The 25,585-nt window shown below is 36.9% G+C and overlaps 1 protein-coding gene across 1 annotated transcript in view; it reads left to right on the top strand.

Annotated features, from left to right (window-relative positions):
- Nucleotides 1–25,585, top strand: part of SLC4A10 (solute carrier family 4 member 10) — a 124,725-nt gene that overhangs the window by 4,284 nt on the left and 94,856 nt on the right. The window contains exon 2 of the mRNA XM_067298548.1: nucleotides 19,518–19,599. Within this exon, the coding sequence (XP_067154649.1) occupies nucleotides 19,518–19,599 (82 nt within the window). The remainder of the gene's footprint in view (nucleotides 1–19,517; nucleotides 19,600–25,585) is intronic.

The raw sequence follows: 25,585 nt of genomic DNA, 5'->3' as shown, positions 1-25,585 counted from the left end.
CTTAGAGACTAGCAAACTAAGTACACTAAAGCAGGGAAAGATTAAAATTTTTGCATTTTGTTAAAGGAAAAAATGTAAGAATTAAAATGATTACAGAATCACAGAATAGTTGAGGTTGGAAGGGGCCTCTGGAGATCTAGTCCAACCTCCCTGCTCAGAGCAGGGTCAACTAGAGCAGGTTGTTCAGGGCCATGCCCAGTTTGGTTCTGAATATCTCCCAGGCTAGAGACTCCACAACTTCTCTGGGCAACCTGTTCCAGTGTTTGACCACCCTCACCATAAACAAGTTTTTTCTTGTGTTTAAGGGGAATTTCCTATATTTTAGTTTGTGCCCATTGCCTCTTGTCCTGTCACTGGGCACCACTGAGAAGCATCTAGCTCTGGCTTCTTTACACTCCCCATCAGGTATTTATACACACAGATAAGATCCTCCTGAGCCTTATCCTATCAGTCCCAGCTCTCTCAGCCTTTCTTTGTATGAGATGCTTCAATCCCTTAATCATTTTTGTGGCCCTTTGCTGGACTCGCTCCAGTACATCCATGTCTCTCTTGTATTGGGGAGCTCAGATCTGGACACAGCCAGATGCGGTCTCACTAGCGCTGAGTAGAGGGTAATAATTGTGTTACCTGAGAAAGAAATTCAGATTGTCCATCAATCAAATATGGAAAGTTTTGGATAGAAATCCTTGAAAATTGAGAACTGATCACACTGAAAGTTATAAATAGTAATATTTTTTGGTAATTTTATGTCAATGAAAAGCTTTGAAAATATCTTTATTTGAGGCATAGCAGTTGTTCTAGTTATGAAACCTCCTGTTGTTTTAGAATGTTTTGTATGGTATCTAAGTCCCCAAATCCCAATTCATATAAAGAGAGAATAACTCCTAAAGTGACAGGTTAAACTTTAATTTTTTGAAGCTAAGCAAATTTTAAAAGAACTGAATTAAAAGATATCTGATACAATATCAGTAATCAAAAAAGTGGTAAATTATGGGGAAGATAAGCTACAGGGATTCATAAGTTGTACTTCTAGTCTACTCACCAAAAATTACCTATTTATTTCTAGAGAAGCCTCAGAACATTAACAGGGCTCTCAAATGATGCAGCAAGCATCAGCTGATGCAAAATGTTCAGCTGAGTCCATTGAATGAAAATGTAAAACAGGCATAAGTGACACTAGGAAGAGTTGGGATATTGTAAAACTTTCTTGTTTTTAAAATTGTCTCCCTCCCCAGCCAAGACTGCTTAGATAAACAATATATGTAGAAGACTTCAATGATTCAAGACAGGACTATCTTTTCTCATGTAACTTCTCCCCATCCATTTCTCTCCTGATAACGTAATGCTAATGAGTTCACTTATTTAAATTCTGTTTATTAAAGATAAAGACATGCATAAAGTCATTAAAATACATGCAAGAAACCATATGCGTATGACACATTAATGCAAAGTAAACTATTCTAATAAAAGCAGTATCACTTTTATGCTCCAATACTACGATTAAGGTTTTCCAGTGAAAGTGAAGTCACTGTTATGTCTGAAGCCTGCAAGTGAAACCATAGAAAAATACCTTGTCCTTGCATTAGTAAGGGGAACTGCAATTGAGCAGACAACATCAGCAATTCCATTCAGATATGGAGTCTGTTTGCAGATAGCAATTTGCTTGGTTGAGGCCTGATGTCAAGCTTATTAAGTGAGGAGGTTAACTGTGCTTGAGGGATTTCTGTCCAAGAGTTAGCCAGCCACAGGTCAGTTATACCAACTGCTGTCACTCTTTTATTCACAAACGATTTTTGCCATAGCTTTTTTGAAGTTATTTGGGATTGCTGTGGTTGTTGGGTGGGTTTTTTTTTCCATTTTCCTGCTAAATCTATCAGAAATACTTTAAATTCGGAAAAAAAAAAATTCAAACTTCTGTTTCTGCTTTTCTTCTCCCCATTTTTTCCTAACTTTTCTAGTCATGTTCCTGGAAAGCATTTTGGTGAATATAAAATTTTAGGCTTTGTGCATGTCTATGTGTCTAATAAAAGACAAACAGCAGTTGTATATATCACCGCTTAAAATTTTAAATGTGGGTAACCCTTAACATATAAGGGAAGTGGAAGTTGGTATTATCTTAATGTTGACTGCCATGTAACATTTTTAATGGAATAGATTGGATGATCATTAGAAAAATCTAATACATAAGGAAAATATAATTCCATAGTTTTGTAACAATGATAGTAATATAATGCTTTTTGTAGTGTTATATATATATGTGTGTGTTGAAAATTGTTTCTGGATGCTTCTATTCTGTGTGGCAAGTGTAGACCCAGTTTTGTGGTTACTACTGAGAGGTGAAGCTCAGGTATCTGGTAACTGTAATTAGATATTATCTTTAGAATATCAGTTATGGATGGTAGTCGTGCCATGAAGTCACGTGTCAAAAATGTGACTTCGAGGGCACAGGGTTTATTGCAGGGGCTGGATATTGCCAGTAAAGTTTACCTAACACAGATGAAATGAAAATGAAAAACTGTCTTGGCAGTTGTCTTCTATTCAGGAAGTGATAACCTCTTTCTCCAGTAACTGGTTGCTGTGTTGTATACGCCAGACTTGTCTCCTCTGCTAGATCTCAGTGTACTTTTGTCAGTCCTTCTGCTGGTAGTCATGAGTGAATTTCTCATTGCTGCTAGTGCTTTGCAGTGACTCACTGGACTTGGTTATTTCCTAGTCTGCCTTCTGCTCTCCTCCTCCTTTTTCCCAAGTGTTTTTTTAGATTTTAGGGTGCAGATGTGCTGAAATGTTTCAGCCATCTAACTTTTAATCCAAAGATGCGTATTTGTTGTGGATGTCAGTGAAAGATGTAATCTGTGCTGTCAGAAGTAATTACTAGCATTGCCTTGCACCCTGAACATCTACAGTAGCAGCAACCTCAGCAGAGATCTAGGACATGCTCTGTGTCCTTTTCTTGCCTGCTTCAACAGATAAGTAGTGCTAAATAGTTGCCTTTTTAGCGACCTTTGCAATTGCTGAGACAGAGATTAAATTTACATTTTTAGCAATGTCTGTATCATCTGTAAACAAATTTTCCTAGTAATCGCTTAGACTTTATTTTTCTCATTGGCTTCTTTTATGTCCATAAAAGTATGTCATTATCAATCTCTAGTTTAATTTCCTTTTGATTTTACTGTCTTTGCTTGGCTATACTGAACACGCCTGTAGATCTCTAATTTAATTCAGAAATTTACAGAACAGCACCTTTACCTTTCACTAGGGGTAGCACAGAAATCCTCCAGGTGAACTGAAGACTCTTTTTTGCTGTGTATTCAGTCACAACAAATGGAGTCAGGCTCTTTCTCTGGCTTTGGAGACTTTTGGCAGATGTTTCTATAGAGACCTGAGCAGAAGATACCATAAAATAAATTGGCTAAGCCCTGGAACTGATGCTGTCCTCATAATGGATGCTTCTGCCTTCCCAGCATGTTTACAGCCAGATATGTTCCTCTCATAGTCTGCAGTTTACCTTTTTGGGATAGACATAGTGATGTATACTGATGTATCAGATAATTGTGGAACAGCACTGCTCTTTTCATAAAACAGCAGGGAGTACACATCATTGGCAAGACAAGAAACACCCTACACTCAATAACCCTCCCGTTGGGAAACTGTCCGTGTTAATGAAGGCAGGGTTTTCTTCGCTTGATCAGTCTCCTAGAGCAACTCTGCTCAGTTTGAATTGATGCATATTTATAACTTCCAGTCTCTTGTCAGAGGACCTCTTGATCAATCTCAGCAAGAGACTGCAGACCCCCTTCAGGTACCTCAGTTGCCAAGTCTGCCCCTGGAAAATAGGAATGTGAAAACAATTGTGCTAGACCAGAGCAAAGAGTCCATCTAGCCCAGTATCTTGTCTCTTATAGTGGTCAAAAGCCTAGTGAAATGTGTAAGAGTGGGACAAGTGTTCAGTGATAGATACCCTGGATGGTCTTCCAGAACCTCACAGTTTATGGCTAAAGGACTTTCTGTTCCAGAAATGGTGTTTTTGATTTAGTACCTGTGATAGATTTCTCTTCCCTGAACATGTCCCCTCATTTCTTGAAATCATGTAAACATTTAGTATCCACAGGAGTTCCATAGCTTATCTATATGCTGTGTGAAGAACTATGTATTTTTGTGTGTTTTGAATCTGGCTCAAACTGTCTTCGTTTAATACCACCACCCACAGTGCTATTTTGGGAAAGACAGTAATTTCCCTATTCAGCCTCTGAATACAAATCACGTTCTTGTAGACATCTAATATACCTGCCTTATACAGAGGTATCAGCTGTGATGTTTGGAGTGGAAAAGAGGCTTAAAAGAACAAAACAAGCTCCTTCAAAAAACTCCCAAATACTCCCTCTGTAAGAGCCCAGATACCTCTAATTCAAAGGATGGAGAAGATTCCTTAACCAGTGATGTTCCTTACTCTCTTGTATACTATATGGTGATAAGAATAAAGCAATCGGCATGTTATTTGGCAAACAAAACAATATAATGAATATTGCTGGGAGAATAAGGCTCAGATTAGTCCAGTTCTACATTACAGAAGATATATTAGTTTATGTTGGTGTGTACTTCTAATACAGTTTCAAAGTGTACAAGTATAGGATGTCTTCATTGATACAGCTTATATAGACTTGGCAAGCAGTGTAAGCTGCAGTAGAAAAAAGATGTTTGTTTCAGGATTAGATCTTTTCCTGATATAGCTATGTCATAGCAAATCATCCTTATCAACTAGCATTTTGAATCAACATGTAGTTTGTTAAAACAACAAATGTATGTCGTTGAGAATGTGTGCAACAGCTTCAGACAAGAGAGGAGTCAGGATATATGAAAGAGCAACAGTCAGGATGCTACTGTTTCCTTTCTTTTGCTATTTCTCATTGTTTTATTTTTGTTTCTTTATTTCTGTTCTTTCTGATGCTTCTCATACTCCTATCCACCAATGTCCAGATTACACTTTTTCTGATCTTCTCTGCCTTTTCCTTTTTGCCTTAAATTCCATCTGCCTCTGGTTCAGCCTCATTTTTATGTCATTCCTATCATTTTCTTTTTTTTCTCAGGTGCAAAACTCATATTCTCTGTTACCTGCTCTTCTTTTATTCTCTTGATGTTTTTACAATGTTAGTGGTCTCCGAGAACATAGATAGCTATTGTCTTTTCACCTGCTGTTGTTCCCTGCAGCCCACAGAACTTTGTTCCCTCTTTGTCTATTAATACTACCTCTTCAGTGGTCCTTTTTATGGAGACTGTTAGCTCTAACAATACCCACTCAGAATTTGTGTCAGATAAGTTGGCATTTCTGTGATCTTGTTTTTAAGCTCTGCTTCCTCCTAGCTCTTCCTCTTTTTTCTTCCCGCCTGCCATTCTAACGTTTTTATCATCTGCCATGAACACAACTCTACCTACCCCATCTCCCTATCTGACTTTGAATTGCAACTTTATTCTCTTCCTTTCATGATTTCTCGTACTTTTGTTTCCATATGGATGGTCATCCAACTCTCTAGCTGCCCTGGTGCTGTTATTTCTCATTTGAACTGTAGCCCATTTGCCAAATCAGTTGCAACACTTGTCTTAGCCTTCACTAAGTACTGTGCTCTCTGAGTTCATTAGTTCATCAGTATTAACTATTTGAACTTTTTCAGTATCTTCGTTCTCTCACTCCAAGAATTAAACTTTGTAAAACTTCTGTTTTGCCAGTCTCGATCACTTCTTTTCTGCTCTTACTTCCTTTGTTTCTCTCTACTTGCCTTTCCTCTATCAGCATATTGATTTCCTCCAGGCTTTATTTTATTTGTTCTTCTCAAACCCTTATGACAATTCATGGTCCTGGCTGACACCCAGTATCCAGTTTCTCAGTTCCTAATGCCATCTGCCATGCTGCGGAGATACTGCTGAGTATCTCTGGTGAAAATCTTTTGATTCTGCTGTCTTTCTACACTTCTTAATCTCTGGCGTTGTTGTCATCTGTCCTGAGTATCTTTGCTTGCAATTTTGCCTGTTCCATACTTTTTATTCATCCTGTAGTTCTCCATTCAGCTTATCTGTTCCACTTCTCCTCATGTGAACCTCTTAAATAAAGTCAAAATTCAAGCTTCTTCCTCATTTTCTGAAACAGATGCTAGCTTTTGTTCTCTAGTCTTTTGGCCTGTTCCAATGACCCTATCCCTGGATAGCAATCCACCTTCTGACTTCTTTCTGCTGTTTTTCTTTTTTCATTTCTATCTCTCTACTTGAATTCCTTCCCTTACACAACAAATACACCTTTCCATTTTAAGAAGTGAAAAGAAACAAAAACCAAAACCCTCCCCTTCACATTCAGAAGTTTCTTTTCCCCAGATTATCCTATCCTTCATCCTTTCCTTCATCTCCCTACCCCCTGAGCATGCTTTGCACAAGTGTCGTCTTCATACCCTTTGTTTCAATGCCTTTCTAGAATGCTTACTTCTGGTTTCTGTCTTTTGCACTGGAATTTGTCTCACTAATGTTCCAAATGACTCCATCCTGGAAGAATTCCAGGGTAGTCTTTTATTCTCCTCCACTCCGTCTGACATCTCTCTTGGAGATGCTATGCTATATTCTTCACTAAATTTTGTTATTCTTAGGCATTTGTCATTTTGTCCTGGTTGATTCACTTTCTTTTCAGACTCAGTTTCTTCTTAGGTAGGTCTTCCTCTCCCCTCTGCTATTTTTTCTGTATGTAAAAGTGTGTTTAGATCCCACAGGACTCCATCCTCAGTCTTTGCATCTTCCTCTACACCCTAACTTTGGATAATGTAGCCATAAACATCATCTTTATGAAGACATCAAAAGTTTATTTTTAGTAGTCTTCCCTCCTCCAATTTAACTCAGCCTATTTCAGAATATTTTCTTGGTCTTCAGCAGTCATCTGACTATAATTATCTCAGGAACAATTCCTGGGCTTTTTTTTCTTTCCTGATGTGGTCTTAGAAGCATCCGCCTCTAATCCTACCCCTGACTGACTCCTACTTCAGCTCCACATTCAGACTGTGTCTGCTGCGTCTTGCTCTACGCAGCTGCAGTCTGATGGTTCCTGTTTGTCCTTACAGCCATAACTCACGTTGAAGGCCTGCTTGCCTCAACACCATGACTGTTGTGATCTCATCTTTCAGTCTGGCTTTAATACTTACAACTTTGCTTCACTTACTGCTGTTAATATCGTCTTGGCTTATCACTTTGGCTACATCAGTTGCTTTTTAAAATCTATTTACTTACCTTCTCAAATACAAACATCTTTCCTTAAAAGCTTGACAACTTGCCTTCTCCCTTCTAAGAGAGATATTTTATCACAAAGTTGAATTTTGTCTTTGCTCTAGTGGCAGTATCAGCTTTGATTTCCTACTTGTCTATTCACCTTGCAATCATTTGTGCACTTTCTCTTACAGTGCCCAGTCTTTGTTGAAACTCCTTCTCCGAATTCTTTCTTGTAATGTATAAAGTTAAGTATAACCTGTTAATGATTGCTACAGTTGTAACTATATTTAAATGTGTGCACATGCCATTATATTTAGGTTGCCCAGTCTTCTTAACTCTAGACTGCCTATTGTTTGTACACCTGCTATAACTTGTCTTTTAAATTACAACTTATTTGAAATATTGGTTGTCACATCATACATTTATGGACAGCATGTATGTCAATGGAGCCCACAGATACTGTTACTCTTTCTCCATGCATGCATGTGCACACACATCTGTATTTAATTAGAGTACTAAGTAAAACAAAGGTAGTCTCAATTTAGCAGAATTTGCAGTTACCAGCAAAGATGCATTTAAAACCAAATACAGAACAGGAGATTATTATTATTTGTTTAGTAATTGCATTGAGATCATGCAATTGTACTGTTGTACTAAGCCTGGTCAAACCTGTAATAAATGAATGACTCTGATCTAAGTAGCTTACAGTGTAATATTTAAATCATAAGGACTTTCTTATTTTGTGGTCGCCACAAAAAAATCCATTCTTTAATAAAAGAAGTTGGTGTTGTCTTGGCAAGGAGGGGTGTGGAGGGCATCTGCTGGATATTGTTTCTCATCATTGTGTAAGTAATTGTTTCACTTTAAAGTAGTGTAGTGCAATACAAATAATCAAATATATTGCAAAAATTTCATTATTGACAAGGGGCCAGTAAAACCTGAAATCTGATTATTTCTGCCATTTTCTCAAAACACTAAAAGCTAGAGAGATTTAGATGAAGAGGGAGATAGAGTTTGAAAGGACAAATTTAATGTGATGCTAGTGATCTAGTAAATACATGAGTAAACAGGTAAAGAATATGCCTGTGAAAAGGGCGGGGGAAAATGTTGTTTTGGAAAAGCTTTCCCACTATAACAGGAATGCAATCCTGATTGGTCTTCTGTTTCAAATGTTATAGCTACCACCACCATCACCAGATAGGCTTCCAGATTCCTAAAATAAACATGGGGAAAGGTTAGATAATATCCTTCAAAGCTCTAATGGAGATCACTGTATCCACCCTTGCTGTTCCCTACAGCTACACACTGATCTATAAATTGTGCCATTATCAGAATATTGACAATGAAAATAGCAAATCTCTTTTCTAACAATAAAATTCCTTTTACACAGAAGCACTGATAAGTCACGTATAATCTGATAATGCCATATTCACATTTGCTTTCTACTCTGCAGTCCTATTTGTCCCTTTTACCTTCTAAAAGTTATGTTCTGTAGTTTTAATGTAAAGCATGCTATTAAAATCATATCAGTTGTTTCTGACTTTTAGCTTGTTATCATTGTCAAATATCTTGACTGGTCCAGAACAAAAAGGTCATGGAAGTGATGATGTTTAAAGCTTCCAGATTACAACAGACAAGCAATTTGTTCAAGTCAAATTCTGAGATCTCTGAGAGGCAGAAGGACCAGTTGAACTACTGCTTTTAATTCATACTTATCAGTGATTCTTTGGCAGCAAGTTTCAAATTCCTGAATCTATCTATATATATATGTCTAGACTTTTAAACTATACAAATCCATCATTATTTAGTCCACTGTTATGATCACTTTCTGAATATATTTTGAGTGAAGTCTTTGATACAAAAATTCTCTTTCCAGTGCAGTATTTCATTCCCTTGCTTTATTTGTCATAGGTAATATTTAAAAATGATGCAAAAGCAACTTCAAATTAACTTCAAATTTGATCTGAAATCTGTTTTGTTTGCTGTGTTATTTCACAGAGCACACTATTGATTTCATTATCTCACTTATTTCTTTTCTGCTTTTCATTTTCTTTTTTAGTTTTTCACTGCTTCTTCACTGTTTACTGCTTTTTAATCCCTTCGTGAATTAATGAGACCTTCTGAACTTTCAGATAACAGATCATAATATCAGCAGCTTGGAGGACATCATTATTTTTTATTTTCTGTGTCAGTACAGTGGCTTCTACCTGTCTTCTCTGGCATAGTCATCCCAGATCACCATGGCTTACTGATCACCTGAGGCAGATGAAGTGAGAAAGAAGATAGTTAGAATGTCATTATCTAATTACGAGATGAAGCGTTTTCTTGTCTTATGTTGTGACTACATAGGCAGCGCAAAAAGTCTCTTAATTTCTGTTAGAGTAGCTGTGTAGTCATGCACAGCAGAATTTTTCTGAATGATAGAAATCTCTGTTTTTTCAATCACATCAATTGCAGAAGCAGTATTGCTGTGATAAAATCACTCATGATAACAAACCATGTAGATCAACCTAAATCTTTGTAGAGGGGAAATACTGGGTCATCCCTTCTGGATTTTCTGCTGATATCATCCCTTGAAGATACAGGTGACTTGGGAACTCTTCAGACTAAAGCCTATGTTTGAATCCATGCCTTTTTGCCAGGATAGCCAAACTTGTCAGAAAAATGTAACGTCAGTTGTCATCAAGCCAGTTATTTAGTTTCTGCTATTAAAAAAAAAATAAAAAATCCATCTTTCAATTTTGAGAGCTTTGATCGCTCTTGACCATGGTTCGATCTCTTTTTCTGGAGCAAGATAATAGAACTTATAGAAGAAAACTCTGAAGGACCAAAAGCAGTCCAATTTAATCTCTGAACACGCTACAGAAAATTGTATGGTATTCTAAGTCAATAATTTTCTCTTGGCAATGGATAAAAATGATAAAAGGAGCATGCTCTTTTTTAAATTTTAGTGAATTTGATTCAGTCAGGCTTCCTTCACTACTAGCAGAGCAACAATATTGGTGGCGTTGCTGGCACATTCTCAGGTGCTAATTCACAAGAAAGGTCAGAGGTGAGTTTGGCTACCTGGGAATGATCGCAATGAAGCTAACAGTCCATCCAGTCTACTATCCTGTCTCCCCAGATAGTCATAAGCAGAGCATATATAACACAGCCTTGCAGTACTCTCCTAAGTCTCAGCTATTTTTGGCCCATCTTCAGTGACAGTCAATCTAAGATGTTCCTCATCCTCTGGAAGTGCCAATCTCTTTGCATTGACTATTAGAAGAGCTGAGGGTGTCATCTCCAATTTAAGCAACTTCATTTAGATGCCTGAAGTTTTATGGAATTAATCTGGGTTTAGGATATCTCTGTCTTGGAACAGCCTCCCTGCTGCCTTGAATAATTCTAGGATTGTAGAGAAGGTTTGTTCACCAAATAGAACTGAAATATTGTTGATAGGTCTGAGAAATGCAGGAATCACTAAAGATTACGTCCATGCTTTTAAGAGAGGGAGTTAATGTATCATTGATCATGTGGGCTTGCGATGGAGGCTAGGGAAGGGGGGTGCTTGATCCTAGGTAATGCCTGGAAATTCAGGTGGTAAATCTGGCAGAGAACAACTTCCATATGGTGAAGAAACTGTATTTTATGTGCAGCTTTTGCTATATTTATGTTCAGGGTTAATTTTTTATGCAAATGATTTGCTAAATGCCAGAAAGTTTTTGCACCCACAGTGCAAAAAGCACAATCTGAACTCAAAACCAGGTTGTGGTATGTCACCCTGGGCCATTCTGTCATAAATTTATTTACTTTTTATTTTTCTAACCTGGAGTGCATTTTGTAATGTGCAGTGTGTTGGATGCTTGTTGAAGGACTTACAATTTCCAGTGGAGTTTATGAGATGAAATTCAGGAGGTGAGTTTTGAAGATCAAAGTCGTAACATTTGGGGGGAACCTGGCTAATGACATTCTTCCATATAATACCTTACAACTGCAACCAGTAAAAGTTCCACTAGCTTCCTTTTTCTTTTTTTTCCTTTAAAAAAAACAACATGTGTGAAGCTTATGATTGTTGTCACTAAAAACTGAATGCTTTACCTACATGGATTTACTTGTTCCTGTGACAGTTTGTGAGAAAAAGGAAGACATTTCGAATCATGTTTGACACGTTTGTATGTAAATGAATACAGATTTCAGACTACAGCATGTGGATGTAAAGGAAGTGAAAAAGTCCTCTCTCCTCAGCCTTGTAGCTGTGTTGAAACAGGTCCTGATAAGTTGGTCATGACCTCTTTTCTTTTTTGCACTTACTTCTTCCGCATAAGTAGCTGCTGCAAGGAGATTGCCTTCTATGATTTTCCTTACTGACCCTATTTCTAGCAAAAGAAATGTGAAAACACATCATCTTTTCTAACTGAAGCTGAAAACAGGTCCTTTGAGATGGGAAACTTATCCAGTGTAAAACCCAATATATCTTACTGCTGATTAAGAAACCTGCAATTAACATAATTGACTTTTATTTGCTGTCCAGGAAGCCCATTCCAGAGAAGTTTAACTTCCAGCTTCACCTAAATAATGCTATTATCCGAGATCTGTCCTCACCTGGCATTAGGCCAAGAGAGGATCCAGACAAGCTAAAGATAAATCTCATTTGGGCTTTGGATAAAGTGTTCACATCTATCTTCATGCTGTTGGCCTTCTCTGCCATAGCTGACATAGCCATTGCTATGAAGTGAAACCAGAGGGTTTCAGCTAATGAGACTACACTAAGATGACATAAGACTTTCAAATAACAACCACAGAAGAAAAAATAACCACACCCCAGCCTGAAATCTATGGTGTTCTTGCTTCCATCACTGTTTAATTTTTTGACAAAGTAGTAAAGAAAAATATGAAGCAAAGGAAATAAAATCTCAGTCATACAGATGGCATCTAGCTTCCATATCCCTTACACTAGCAGCAAGGAATACCGTCTTCTGTTTTTCGGAGGTCTGGCTGAGACTAGCAATTGAATGAAGATTAGTTTACAAATCCAGCAGATATGATAGGAAAGAAGGGAAAAAGTTGTGAGAATCTTAACACCCCTGAAAATATTAGAAGGAACACAACCCCTAGGCACCTCACTCAGTTTTTGTAAGGTGCTCAGGTCATTTAGACATTCCTGATAATTTTACTTCAAGGCATATAAGACCTGATAAGCACAACTGCAATTAAATTCAAAACAGGTACTAGAATCCAGAAAGAATTTAACAGTTCATTATTTGTATAGCACATTAATCCATTGCTCCAAACAGTTTATCAAACCTTTTCAGTGGGAATTGCTTCCCCCACTTTATTTTGTTGCTGCAGCTGTTAGTACAACAGAGTCCTCTTTTCTGATGGGAGAGAGGAGAGAGGGGAATGGGGTTTCTAGGTACTACTGCAACAAATTAAATTGTTATTATTCTTAGATTTTATGTTTCATCTTCTTTAAATAGCTTTGTCTTTAGATGCATAGATACATTAAGAAGAATAGATAGAGTAGAATAACATATTTGCTTTGCAAATGTAAGAAATGTTTTGCATCTAGAGACTACCTAAAATGGCTATTCTAAGAAAGAAGATACTGGATCAATATCTGCTTTAGTGGTTATGCATCCATTTATGCATCAGTTCATAGTGGCTCTATTATACATGCTGGTATATAACCAGCACAGGACTCTTCAGTATAGATGAACACAGGAATTATATGTATTAGTGAGCATTTCCTTGTCTCTAAGACTGCTTAGTTTTAGTTGTGTCTGCATTTCCATTAATGTTTAGTCTCATCAAATTTACAGCAATAGTATGTGCTTAGATTTAATGCCTGCAATGATTATCTATGTTTATATGTTAAAGGAACTGCATTACTATATTAAACGTGTGTTCAGTCTTAGGTCAGCAGTAAATCAGTTCTTCAGAGCTGCTGCTGATTACTGCAATTTTTAGCAGCATTGCAGAAGATGGTATTTTTTTATTGAGTCATATTAAGCATCCTGGGTTTTGCTATAAAATGAGAGAAAAGAACAGGGAAGAAGAGACAGAGGAAGATGTTCTTATGCATATGACATGCAGCCCTGGGGAAGATACAAATCTGGAATGAAAACTAATTGCTTTCTACTTTGTTGCATAGCCTGCACTATGTGGAGTGGAGCTGACCAAAGGAGCATGTGCTGTGTGTTAACTAGGAGCAATTGCTGCAGAAAATTATCACGGAAACAGGACAATGAAAAGGACACTTAAAAATAGTTCTTTAGATCTTATAGACCGTACTTTATTACATTATAAATGTTTTTTGATGGGTCTTCCTTAATCGGTGAGTCAGGGGGGAAAACAATGTGATAGTATAGCTAGTGGAATGGAAAAAGCAATTATATTCCATTTGAAAGATAAAATTCACAGTCCTTTCTTCCTCAGCAGATTGTTAAATATGATGGTACATAATATAAACAGTTAAAAATACAATAATATTCTAAGGGATTTTTTCCTGTGCTTGTCTCAGGAAAGAGAAAAGAATTGTAGCATCTAAATTGTGGGCACACACATTGTGCATTAAATCAATTTTGTGTGACTGTGTCTGCTCAAGGACACTTTAGAGGACAGGGCTGAACATGGCAGCCACCAGTGATTTGCTTCCTACAACAGGGTAGTATCCATTTACATAAAACAACTTTTTAACCATTTAGGCTAATCGTCTTTTTCAAGATAGTTTCTATATGTTCTTGACAGCTTCTGAGTTCAGCCAATGCACTTCTCTATATCTTTAACAGTGCCATCGTTATTATATTTCAAGCTGAACTTAACCAAAATGATCTTAAAAATACAAATGCCATGTAGTGGGTCTGTGAAAATAGTACAACATAGAGAGATATGTAAAAAAAAAAAAAAATCATCAGACTAGGAAGGCAATCATTATGTGTGTGTGATGTCTGGATAAATGCTTAGAATCTCATTACAGACAATTTAAAATTCAAATTTAAATTTGAATACAAAAGGTTTATACCACTAACTTCATGACAAATTACATAAACTGAAATTAATGTATTATAGAGCTCCATCTCCCAAGTATACATAATTACTGATAATATAAAGTAACTAAGATCTTTTTCTCTTACAGCTTCTATGGTTTTCATAGGAATGCAGTATTTAATGTTTTATGCTGACAGGCGTTCCTTAGTTCCAGATGGCATTTTAGAATTATGTATGTTGTCTAATCATCAATAAGTGGCTTATATGGAGAAGCAATTAATACTGTGATTATTTTCCTTATGAGTCAGCAGGTGTGTCAGATGCGTAATTTCTAGTGGGGAAAAAATCAAAATGGCTTCAGCTATGTCATATATTTTACAGAAAAGGAGGTGCTGAAGAAGGATTCTTTTTGGCTATGATGTGGTTTGCATTGTGGGTGTATTAAGAATTTAACTGACCCCCTCCCCCCCCAAGCAGTTTTCTGAAATACTAGTACTTTTTGCAATTGATTCTTGTTATTGAAAACAGTGCCCAAATGTCAGAAAAGAATGTCAGAGAAGAAAGATAGAAAGAAGGATGAAGAAAATAAATAATTTCTAGTTTTCCATATAAAATGAGAATTTTAGTACTATCCATTTTGACTTGTCTGTTTAAGGTATATTAACACCAACCAATATAATTACTGGTGGAACAGAGTACCTACAATGGGAAGGACAGGGAGACACATTCATTGCAGCTATTTAATCCTTTTTTTTATATTATCATGTATGTTTATTGTCAAACTATTATTTTGTTTACTGTAGTAATCAGCACAGGTTATCATCAATAAGTGTCTGCAGAACATTTAGGTCACTTTTATAATGTATGTAAGTGTTTTAAAATCATGTATTTGGTTTTCCTTTTTTAATAAATACCTATAATAAATACATAAACAGCTTCAAATGTATGTATGGTCACCTAGATTTTAATCTGCCTTCTCATCATTGTAGGCTGCTTTATAAACAATATATCCTAATTCCATCATCCAGAATTATACTTAAGTTCTACAAGTGTATGTGTGTATGTTGGCATATATGTATTTAAAAATGCATGTCATGTGCCTTTGTACAGATACATCTTTGAAAGGAGTTTCTTTCATCTGCTTTCCACTCAGTCCTCTACCTTTAATTGAATTTTATCACATGTTGAAAGCATATACGTTCTATGAGAACTGAAGTGTAGAGTGGCAGTACACAGTACTGGGAGATGGTAGGTTTAAGAATCAGTCTCTTTGCAACACATTATGACTAGTAGTTAGGGACAGAGAGTCAATTTGGGAAGCTTTCCCAAATTAAGAGGTCATTTTTCTAGCTTTGGAATGTCCTGGGGAATGTCCTTTCTGTGTGTGTGTGTGTGTGTGTGTGTGTGTGTGTGTAGGTATGTGTATATATACGTATATATCTGCAGTGTGATAAAGGTCATTTCAGCATTCATTTGGAAAGTGAACACAGGTGAATGAACACAGTAACAGGTGAAATCCTGGACTGAGTTGCTGAAAGCCCTGGCAGAGGATTTGACAGTGGCGATATCTCTAAGAGCTTGTGGTTTCTATCTAGAAGCCTCAGTTTCCTGCTCTTTTATCCCAGATACATTATTTGTTCCCCTGTGTGTTTGCTGATATTGTACTGTTTTGGGGAAATAGTCTTCTCCCTACATTTTAGGTAAAACCATTGTCTGTAAGTATATAAAAACATAAAACATTTGCAAATAATAATTTAAAAGACAGAGAAATGTCAGATTGTTTATAAATATGATAAGTTTATTGCACTCTAATTACAGCTTCACAGAAACATAATTCAACTGACTTCTGTAGTATTACTTTTGATTAGACCAAGAGAAAGCAGGCCTGATATGTGTTTACTTATAATGTAAAATTTGTCCACTTAGTTGTCCTAGATGTGCACTGTAAAACTACTGCACAGTATTAATATAAGTTGGTTTTGTGTTAAGAAATTGTATTATGTATCCCTAAATGTTGCTGATTGATTATTTACCAGTCTACTGATTATTTATCGGTCTACTATCATCATCTCTTTATATGTGTAAACTGGGCACTTTCCTGAATTGAACTACTTAGCACTTCTGTGCTTTACAGTTTTGAAATGCTATATGAATATTAATTATGGCACAGAGCAGCCTAGTGAGGAAGGTAGATAAGTAAGTATTATTATCCCTATTTTACAGATGGGGAAGCTGAGGCACAGAGATTAAATGACTTTTCCAAGGCCACACAGCAAGTCAGTGACAGAGCCAGGATTAGAGCTCGGGCACTTCCTGGATCCCTCTCCCATGCTTTAAGCAGTAGACCACAGTGTTCACTGGACTCAGCAAGCAGCTCATTGCAATAATGGACAGTTCCAAGGACTCATACCTGGTCAGTGTGTCCACAAATTTGTTTGCAGACTGCTCCAGTATATCAATATAGTTCAAACACCTCAGTCCTGGCAGATTTGTGCACCATGTAAAATTTCTGTCTTTCATCATCAAATGGGGTGAAAGGAAGAAGAGCTAGAATTCTGACATGAACATTTCATGACTGTGAAAAACATTAATCTTCATGCCTTATTCTGATTACACTGAAATTGATGGGCAAAACTGCGGGGGGGTCATGGTTTTAGTATATTCTTTGAGGATGTTAGAGTGGAGGTTGGTGGTTGTGTGGTTCATTAAAAGTCATCCAAAGCATGAGTTCTCTCTTCCATGACTATCATATGGTTGTTCTTGCCTGTATTTTCTGTTTCAGACTCTCATTTATTTCAACACTTAAAAATAATAATTTCCACAGTTGTCCTGACATGCTAATAAAAACCAGAGAATTACCAAGTGAAATTGATTTTCTAGTCTCTAGTCATCATGTGAAAGTGGAGAGGATTTGCCACTATTACTTATGTTGCTATAGTGCTTACCTCCAAATGAGATTAAGACCTAACTGTGATAAACTACTAGCCAGCCCTTCCCTCCCTGGTCCCCTCCTCCAAGGAGGCAGTATAGGAATCCCAGAAATTACTTCCAGACTAAAAGCAGGGTGACTCTTGTACTGGTAAATGCAAGGTGGCTTTCATGCTGCTCCCTGGGAAGTGAGAGTGCACAGTGCAAGGCCTGTTTAATTGGACTTTGTGCAGAGTTTGACACATGAATTGGCTAGAACACAAAACTCCCAATTAAGCTGTTTTTCCCCTGTAATGTTAATGGAAGAAACCCACTTCTGAGAATGAGGCAGGGCTGAGACTTGCTGTGACATTACAGGAAGAGGAGGCAGGGAAGAAGATGATTGCCAAAAGCTGAAAATCAAACACATGGGAAAGGAGAAGTCAAAGTGTATGAGCATATTTTGATAAATATTAATGAACTAGTTTGTATTTAGTTTACTTAGAAGATCTGTAAAGGCTTTGAAGTGTCCAGCATTTTAATATTTTCTCCATTACAGAATTTCCCCTAACATTGCTTCCATAAGGCCATTTCAGGATCAGTAAAATGCTGTTGGCTATGACTTGTGCTAGAATAGCGCTGCTTCTGACATGGCTATAATACTTGGCCTTTGGCATCCAGCCTAACCATTCACCCAGGGGCATGGCATCATTCCACACACACCCAGTTATGTCCTACTGCTTAAAATAATGGATTAATTTTATCTGAGATGATCAAATGGTTTGTGCAGTATTATACTGTTCCGGTGCATCCTAGTAGATTACTAGCTAATTCTAAATTATTAAAAGACATAACAGTTTCAATACAAGGCCTTTTCTCATTGTCAGATTTTTGTTACTTGCTACTATCTGATCCAAAGCTCTAATAAAGACACTGTAACGCTCGCTCTCAATCTCTCTCTCTCTCTCTTTCTTTAACAGCCCAGATGCTTGGTGCTGACACATTCCTAGGACTTTTCTATGTAAGATAGCTACAGTATGACAGCTATTTTTAAGACAGAGAGGAGCCTGAAACAAAAACTTAGATCCAGAATACATGATAGTCAGATCTAGATGCAAATCTTTTTGCCTGGGGCATCTGCTCTTTAAAGAGAGGTGCTCATGTGGTGTAATTTCTCGTTATGTTCCATTGCATTCTATATATAGATTTGTATTTAGCATGTAATGCTGGTATTCAAATCCCCTTGCTTCAGACATTCATTAAGATACCAATTTTATATATTGAAATCAGGCAGGTTTAGTTCTAATATCTCTTACTAAAACCCTTCCACTAATATCAAGTAAATATATATTCAAGGTGTATTAATCGATGCTTTTGTGTAATTCATCCTTTTTTTTTCATCTCATTCACTGAAAACCACTCTCAGTCTCTTCTTTGTGAAATGTAGGCTGCATTTAGCAACTATTTTTTTTACAGTTGGTGATGTTACACTCATAGTGAAGCCAATATTTGGTTTAGCACTGCATCCGGTGCCTCAAGGCTGAACCCCCAAAATATTTTGTATTCAGGGAATCGTGACTATTTTGTGTCAGAAGTGGCTGAAAATCACTAGTTTCTCTAGCTTTTTTAGCCTGATCACAATAAATCCAATAAATCATTTCAGCACATAGTATGTGTACAGTGCAGTAGAGAATGAAGGTATTCCTTTCTTATGCTGTTACAGTGTGTATATGGCTACAGTATAAAATCAAACATAAAATATATGTTACTAAAAAAGAATAGTTTTTCTGTGTTGCACTATTAGACTGTGCTGTCTGCTTTCATTGTAACTACAGCTCTGCTTGCAAAGAAAAGCAAAAGCTTTGCAGTTCATCAATAAGTGAAGCCAGGTGTTTTTATGCTATTAATATTTTCTTTCTCATCGTATGGTTACTGAGTAGCATTCTCTAGCTTTGCTAAAGTATAAAGATTGCAAGTGCTAATAGTTTGGGAATTCTGCATATAGCTCGGGATATATCCTGGTCTAGAGACAAAAAAAAGTACAATCTCTTTCTTCAAGAGCACAAGAAAAAAGCTGCCTCAGTCAGATATTTCTTATCTCATCTCTTTCATTGTCTTATTGGCTCATGTTTTTCTTAGTTCCCAATAGCCAGAGTTTACTCATCATCCTGCAAGATTTAACAGAAGAACTTGCTTCTTCATGTCAAAGTCAGCTGTAATCACGTCAGTAAAAATTGCCATATAAGGAATAGATTATAATAAGGAAAATGAGATTTTTTTTAATTTCTGAGGGAGAAGAGTAAATAAATAAACAGTAAACTTATCTTTGTTTCATAGCATTATTCAATCTTGTCAATGGTTTCCAAATGAGAAGCAGCTTACCTGTCTTTTTTTCTGTTTTGTAGAGAAATGATGAAGAAGCTGTTGTGGATAGAGGTGGAACTCGCTCCATTCTCAAAACGCATTTTGAAAAGGAAGATTTGGAAGGTGAGAGATTATTTTTCTGTGCATTATATTGTCTCTTTCTTCTGAAAGAACTAAAACCAAATTTCAATGTGTAAACTTACTGAGTTGAGCAGGGATGCAAAAGTGGAGATGAAAGTAACATCTCATCAGTTATTTCAAAAAGAGAAATATTACATTTTCACACAGCAATGCTTAAATATGGATGATAGTGAAAAGGGGTTGCCAGTTTTCACTTAATTTTCTAAAATCAAGTCCCGCAAACACAAATGTATGACTTCAGATAGGAAGTCCTTTTACCTTTAATTTTCAAATATGTAAATGCAAGCAGGACTGGTGGTTAAGTATTTGTAGTGGTCTCTGCACTTGATATAAAATCCTAATGATGTTGCATATCCACATTTCCTATGAACAAAAGCATTTTGGAGTATCACAAATTGGAGAGATACTTAATGATATACTCTGCAAAAACCATATAACATCACCCTGTAGAAGAAAGTGATTCACAAGTGTGAGAACTATCTTATGATATTGGCCTAATAACTCAGTCTCTGAAGGAGTCACATTTATTTTGTTTAGTGCATCCAAACCTTATTCTGGTTATGACTGTGCTTACACTCTTGCAATGTGACCCCCAAGTCATTATTACTGGGTGAAGCTGAATTTCTGTTGTACATAAGATATCCTATTCCTGAGACTGGGACTTGCTGATTTTAATTGTTAGCTTCTTGTGGTGGCACATGGAAGGTTTTTCTCTTTGTCACATGGAGATACATGAACTAGCCAATAAGGAATACTGAGATTTGGGGTGTCTTTTAACATCCTACATCTAAAAAGTTACCTGCCTCGGGTCTAAAGACCTCTCCATCCTTGAACCTGAGCTTTCTAAATGGGTGCCATTGGTTACTTCAGTTGGTCATTATGATTTATTTTGTTTTTTCTCTGTATGAATTTAGTGTTCTTTGCTGCTTGATGGTGGGGTTGATGATTTCCTGTGAACTTCAGCATGATACACAACATTATTGTTTCCCTCAGCAGTGATTTAAAAAGTGTTTTGAAAGGGGCTTAGCTACGCTGGTCTATATGAGGTAGTCTCTCACAGAAGGATCTGAAACGTCACACCATATAGTGTGTGTGAGCTAGGTACCCCTCTGCTCAGTCTAGGGCAATTCTGAGCATGTGCAAAGGTGTATTTCAAAGTTTGCAGGGTTTTGATGTCTCCGGGGTAAGTGGCTGCCAGTGTATTGGGTTGGTCATCACAATTTTGGATTTAGGCATGCAAAACTCTTTTGAATCTTGCTCTTTGTCTTCTATAATCTTTAGTCACTTTATCATATCTTTGGACAATGTAAAACCATTGTATCTGGTGTCCTTAGAGAACCACCTGGCACAACCAGGCCATCTACCTTCCCGTCTCTGTGAAGCACAGAGTTATTTGTGGGGGATTCTGCTGAGAAATATGTCCTTTTGCTGAGTCATTTATATGGTAAGGAGGCATTTTAAAAATGGGCAACTTTCTGGAGAATGACCTCTTTTAAGCTCAGTCATATGCGTAAGCTCAAGCTTTATGGTAAACAGAATTACTATGATGTTCACCATGTGATTACATGAAACCCAGCAACCCATTTAACAATTTTAACAACTGTTATTTTAAAAACTGTATTTAATTATAATTTTTCCCTACCATCCTGTATGTGTAGAATTGCTCCTGTGAAATATCACTGAAAATTTTCTTTTAAAAAACTTTCTAAGATGATATTATCAAATAGAAATCAGAATATTGCAGTGACCGCCTCCCCTGCCCAGTCTTTCCATCAATTTTAATTGTTTGGAAAACTGAAAAATCCTGTAATTAGCCAATGAGTCCACTTTTCTTTAAAACAAAATCACAGTATTTCATCATATTCTAAGAGAACAATTACTCTTACACAGTTAGCTTTCTCAGATAAATTTCTTGTCCACTCTAAGATCAGATTAGTATCTTTAAATATATAATTGCTGCATCCAGAAATACCAAGTAACATAAAAAGGTTTGAAGAGGTTGTAAATTTTAATAATCCAGTTTCTCTTAATAGCATGTCCATTTGTTTCACAGCACATCTAGGCACTTTTCCATCTGGAAACAGCGGATATGACTCAGACACATGTCACCGTCTTATTCTTGTCCAGTGTACATTGTGATGAGTTCTGCTGAAAATTTACCTTTTTCCTAATTGCATAACAGGTTGCAACTATAAAATACGAAATTATATAAGCAGGTGCTAATTGCATAGCTTAGTAAAAATCATATAATTAGATAATTAATATGTTACATAATTAGCTCTTTGGCAGACATTTGATTGAGGTTATGTTTTAAAAATGTAAATAGCTAGTTACTGAATATTATAGCAAAGACTAGTGCTGACAGGGTTAAAGTTTGTACAGCACCATATCGGAACCATTTCAAAAAATGCAGTGTTTATGAAGAACTCAATGTTGTTGTTTTAATCTGAAATTTGGTAGTCAATTTTTTTTTAATTAAACATATCTTAAAATTGTAAGTATTTTGCTATTGTTTAATTTTAGACCATCGGCATTCAAATGTCAGAAATACTGATTTAAATCTGTACTAAAATTTTCAACTGAAATTTCTTAGACTGGCAAATATTTGTATTTGCATATTTTGGGGCAGCCATTGTGCAAACATATTGCAAGTATGTATCTTGCTGAAAGCATGAAAATATCATGGTGATTAATACTGCCCAGTAGGGCCTCTGCAAGACCAGAATTTTGCCTCAGTCTCTCTAAATCAGTATTTTCTTTCCTTGAGTAGTATGGTAAAAATTTGGGGAGACAGGCCACGAATTGCAGTACTTTGTCATGGGAGCAGAAAAGATGTGGTGCTCATCTTAATGCCAGAAATGATACTTACAATATATACGTTAAATTGTTTATTTTCATTTAAGCTTTGTGGCCCCTCAGAAGTGGATTGCATGCAAAGCTTTGGCATTCATGTTTTCAGCATGAATAATTTTTCTACCTAATTCATTTTACTAAGTCATAAGATCGAGATCAGTCACTAATACAGGACAGGTCATTTGTCTGACTGCTGCATTAATGAAGGGAGAGAGAAATCATTCCTAAAAGCAAAACAAGCAGTCTAGCTCCCTTGGTTATAATCAAATATTTTGCGTGTTGTCTTTCAGTGTATATACAGACAATATTTGTACTGAAATAAATATGCTCTTGTTTTGATCAGTGATGGAGTTCTTAAGGGAGAATTACGCACTGATTCTGAATACTGAAGTATTTGAGTGTAAAAGAACAGGCCCTATGCTCACCCCGGCTGGGGTAGGTAGGCCTGGATCCGTACACAGATGTGCACATCAGCAAATAGTTGCACTTAGACAGCTTAGTCCTGGTTGTTATCTCTGGCTGTCTGCTGTTGCTTCAATGAACTACGTTCAGTAGTAACAGTTTTCGGACAAAACAGATACATGTACTTTGTGTTTCCCTCAAAGATTAGAAGTATTTGGATTTGTCTGTAAATGTCTGGAGACCTCAGAAGCTCTCAGATCACGTGCTGAGACCTTTGAACGATACAGATATGCAGAAGGAATGACACTAAGTGTACTCAGACTAAGTAAGGTTTTTGTTTATGCCCACTGTATCAGCATAGCGTCTGAGAGGAAAAATGTTTTCCATGACAGTCCTCACTAGTGGTGGTCAGCTGCTGGTCCTGGATCTTGGAGGAAGGATTGCAGAATCTCCTTGGAGTAGCTTTGGGTATTACTATGGCCTGGTTTCAGAAGGAGATAGCTGGCACTGTTAGGTGGAGGTCCAGGAGGGAATCAAGGATGAATTCTGGCTCTGTGGAAGCAATGGCAAAAAAGTCTTTGATTCAGAAAAGTCAAGATTTTGCCCAAGCTTTTCTGTTTCATACATTTTCTCTACATAAGTGGTATGGGAAAAATTCTTCTCCTGGGAAGTCAAGTCAGGCATTGCATTCTTTCATGCCTCTCAAGGCACATAAAGCACCATACCCAGTATGGAAATCACTGTACATCAGCATATGCATTCTGACACCTGTGACAAAATTCAGATTACATGGACTGGTTAACTGAAAGTCACAGAAGACTTCAAACTAGATTAAAAACAAAAATATGAGAATGCAAACTATGATGCAGAAGCTGAGGATTTAACCTTAATATACTAAAAAATAATTTGTAATTTTAGTGTGCTTGTAGAGAAGCTTTGTCTTTAACAACCTACATGAAGATTAATTTTGATAGTAGACATCTTGCTGTCAAAAAAAAAAAAAGGAAATTCCTAGGTATTTCAGTATTCTTTTTTTAAAATGGTTATTTTAGTAATTATTTCATTTTAGATTTCTTATAGTTTTTCACACTAAATTAAAAATCATTTTAATGAAATTTTAATTATATACAGTTAGTGTTAATATATGAAAAACTCACTTTGACTGAACTCTAATGTCTGTGTACTATTTAGTAAAAAACATAGTTGCTCCAGAACAGATAATGAAGCAGGTTTTTCAGTCTCAGAGAATGGATAGTTCTACAGAAATTACATAATTGCATGTCTGTCTTCCACCAACATTATTTTCCTGAAAATTAATAAGACCTAGCTCCTATACTAGCTTACAGGACTGAAGGAACATTAATCATATTAACCTGTTGGCCTTGCTTCAGCCTTACCCCCATGTAGAAGCAAGTGAGCTACTAATTCTGCTTGGCCAGACAGGAACATTGATCAAAGCCTCCCGTCCATGTGGCTGCCAGGAAGCTGCAGCCAATTCGGATAATTCGTTAGGCCTGTCAGCGCAGATCCCATGCTCCAGGCCGCCGTGCCACTGCTTCCCTTGGGTGCCGCATTCATCCTGATGTTTGTGCTGAGCTACTTCGTGCCCTTTGTGACGGTGCTTGTTGGACTTGGAGGGGCAGAGTGTAAGCTGTGGAAGTAAAGAGTTTGAAAGAGATACGGGTTAGTCTGTGCTGACAATGCTGGATGGAGCTGTAGAGCTGTAGCTCGCTCTGAAGAGCTCTCCTAAAAAGAGCCATTTTGGCTTTACAAGCACAGAGTTCTTTCATTTTGTTGCCTGGCAGGTATTACGTACCCCAGCTTGTTCCCTGTGTCATTTCCAAGGTCCATCCTTCTGTAGTGCCTCTCATCCAGTTTTGTCTGCTTTTACCTACGTCTCCTAATACTCCTTGAGATCTCACTTACTGTTTTCTTCTGAGCTCTGCTTGCACTCTTGCCTTAGTAGTCTCTTGGTTTGGCTCCTTTGCTTGGGTCTCCTCTCCTTTCCCAGTGGTTCCTTGTTTGTGGGAAAGTAATTCACCTTGAAGATTTGTGAATAATTACACTGGATGTTTTGGCAAAATTGCTTTGAAAGTTCTTGTGAAGAACGATGAAATAATGAAAGCAAACAAGTTATCATGCAGTGTTGGCTGAAAGCCAGAGTCTTTTGTTTACCAGCAGCTTTAGGTTTTGGAGTTTGGCTTTGCTCTGACCTTTACTGAAACAAAACCTTATTGATATTTGTGGGGACCAATATTTCCAAATATTTCACCCTGTGAAATTCTGATAGATGAAATTGGCATAAAACAACTAATTTCATAATAAAAGTTAGCTGTGCTCATGGAAGATACGTGAACAGAGAAGGAGCTAAATTTGTTGTATTCTAAACTTGCTTTGTATAATGTTGTGGGTCATGATAGTAACTTGACACGTTACCCAGAAGTTATTTCAGTAACATTTTCATATTCTGTTATTAGAACCTCTGTTTTTTGCCAATTTAGTGAAAGCTGCATAATGTGCTTGACAAAACTGCAATATCAGAAGATGGAAATGTTCAGTTTTTAACATACAGTTGTGCTAGTACTGAGTTTGCATTTTTTTTTTCCTTTTTGCTTGTTGTCAGTTCAGAAATACAGGCCAATTTCTTCCCTCCGATAAACACAGCTTCTCTTTCCATCAGGGAACAGCGCACGGGTGTCGGAGAGGATCCTTT

The sequence above is a fragment of the Apteryx mantelli genome, chromosome 6 (assembly GCF_036417845.1).
Source record: "Apteryx mantelli isolate bAptMan1 chromosome 6, bAptMan1.hap1, whole genome shotgun sequence".
Lineage (NCBI taxonomy): Eukaryota > Metazoa > Chordata > Aves > Apterygiformes > Apterygidae > Apteryx > Apteryx mantelli.
Note: the sequence above shows the minus strand (reverse complement) of the source record. Positions and strands in the feature narration are given on the sequence as shown.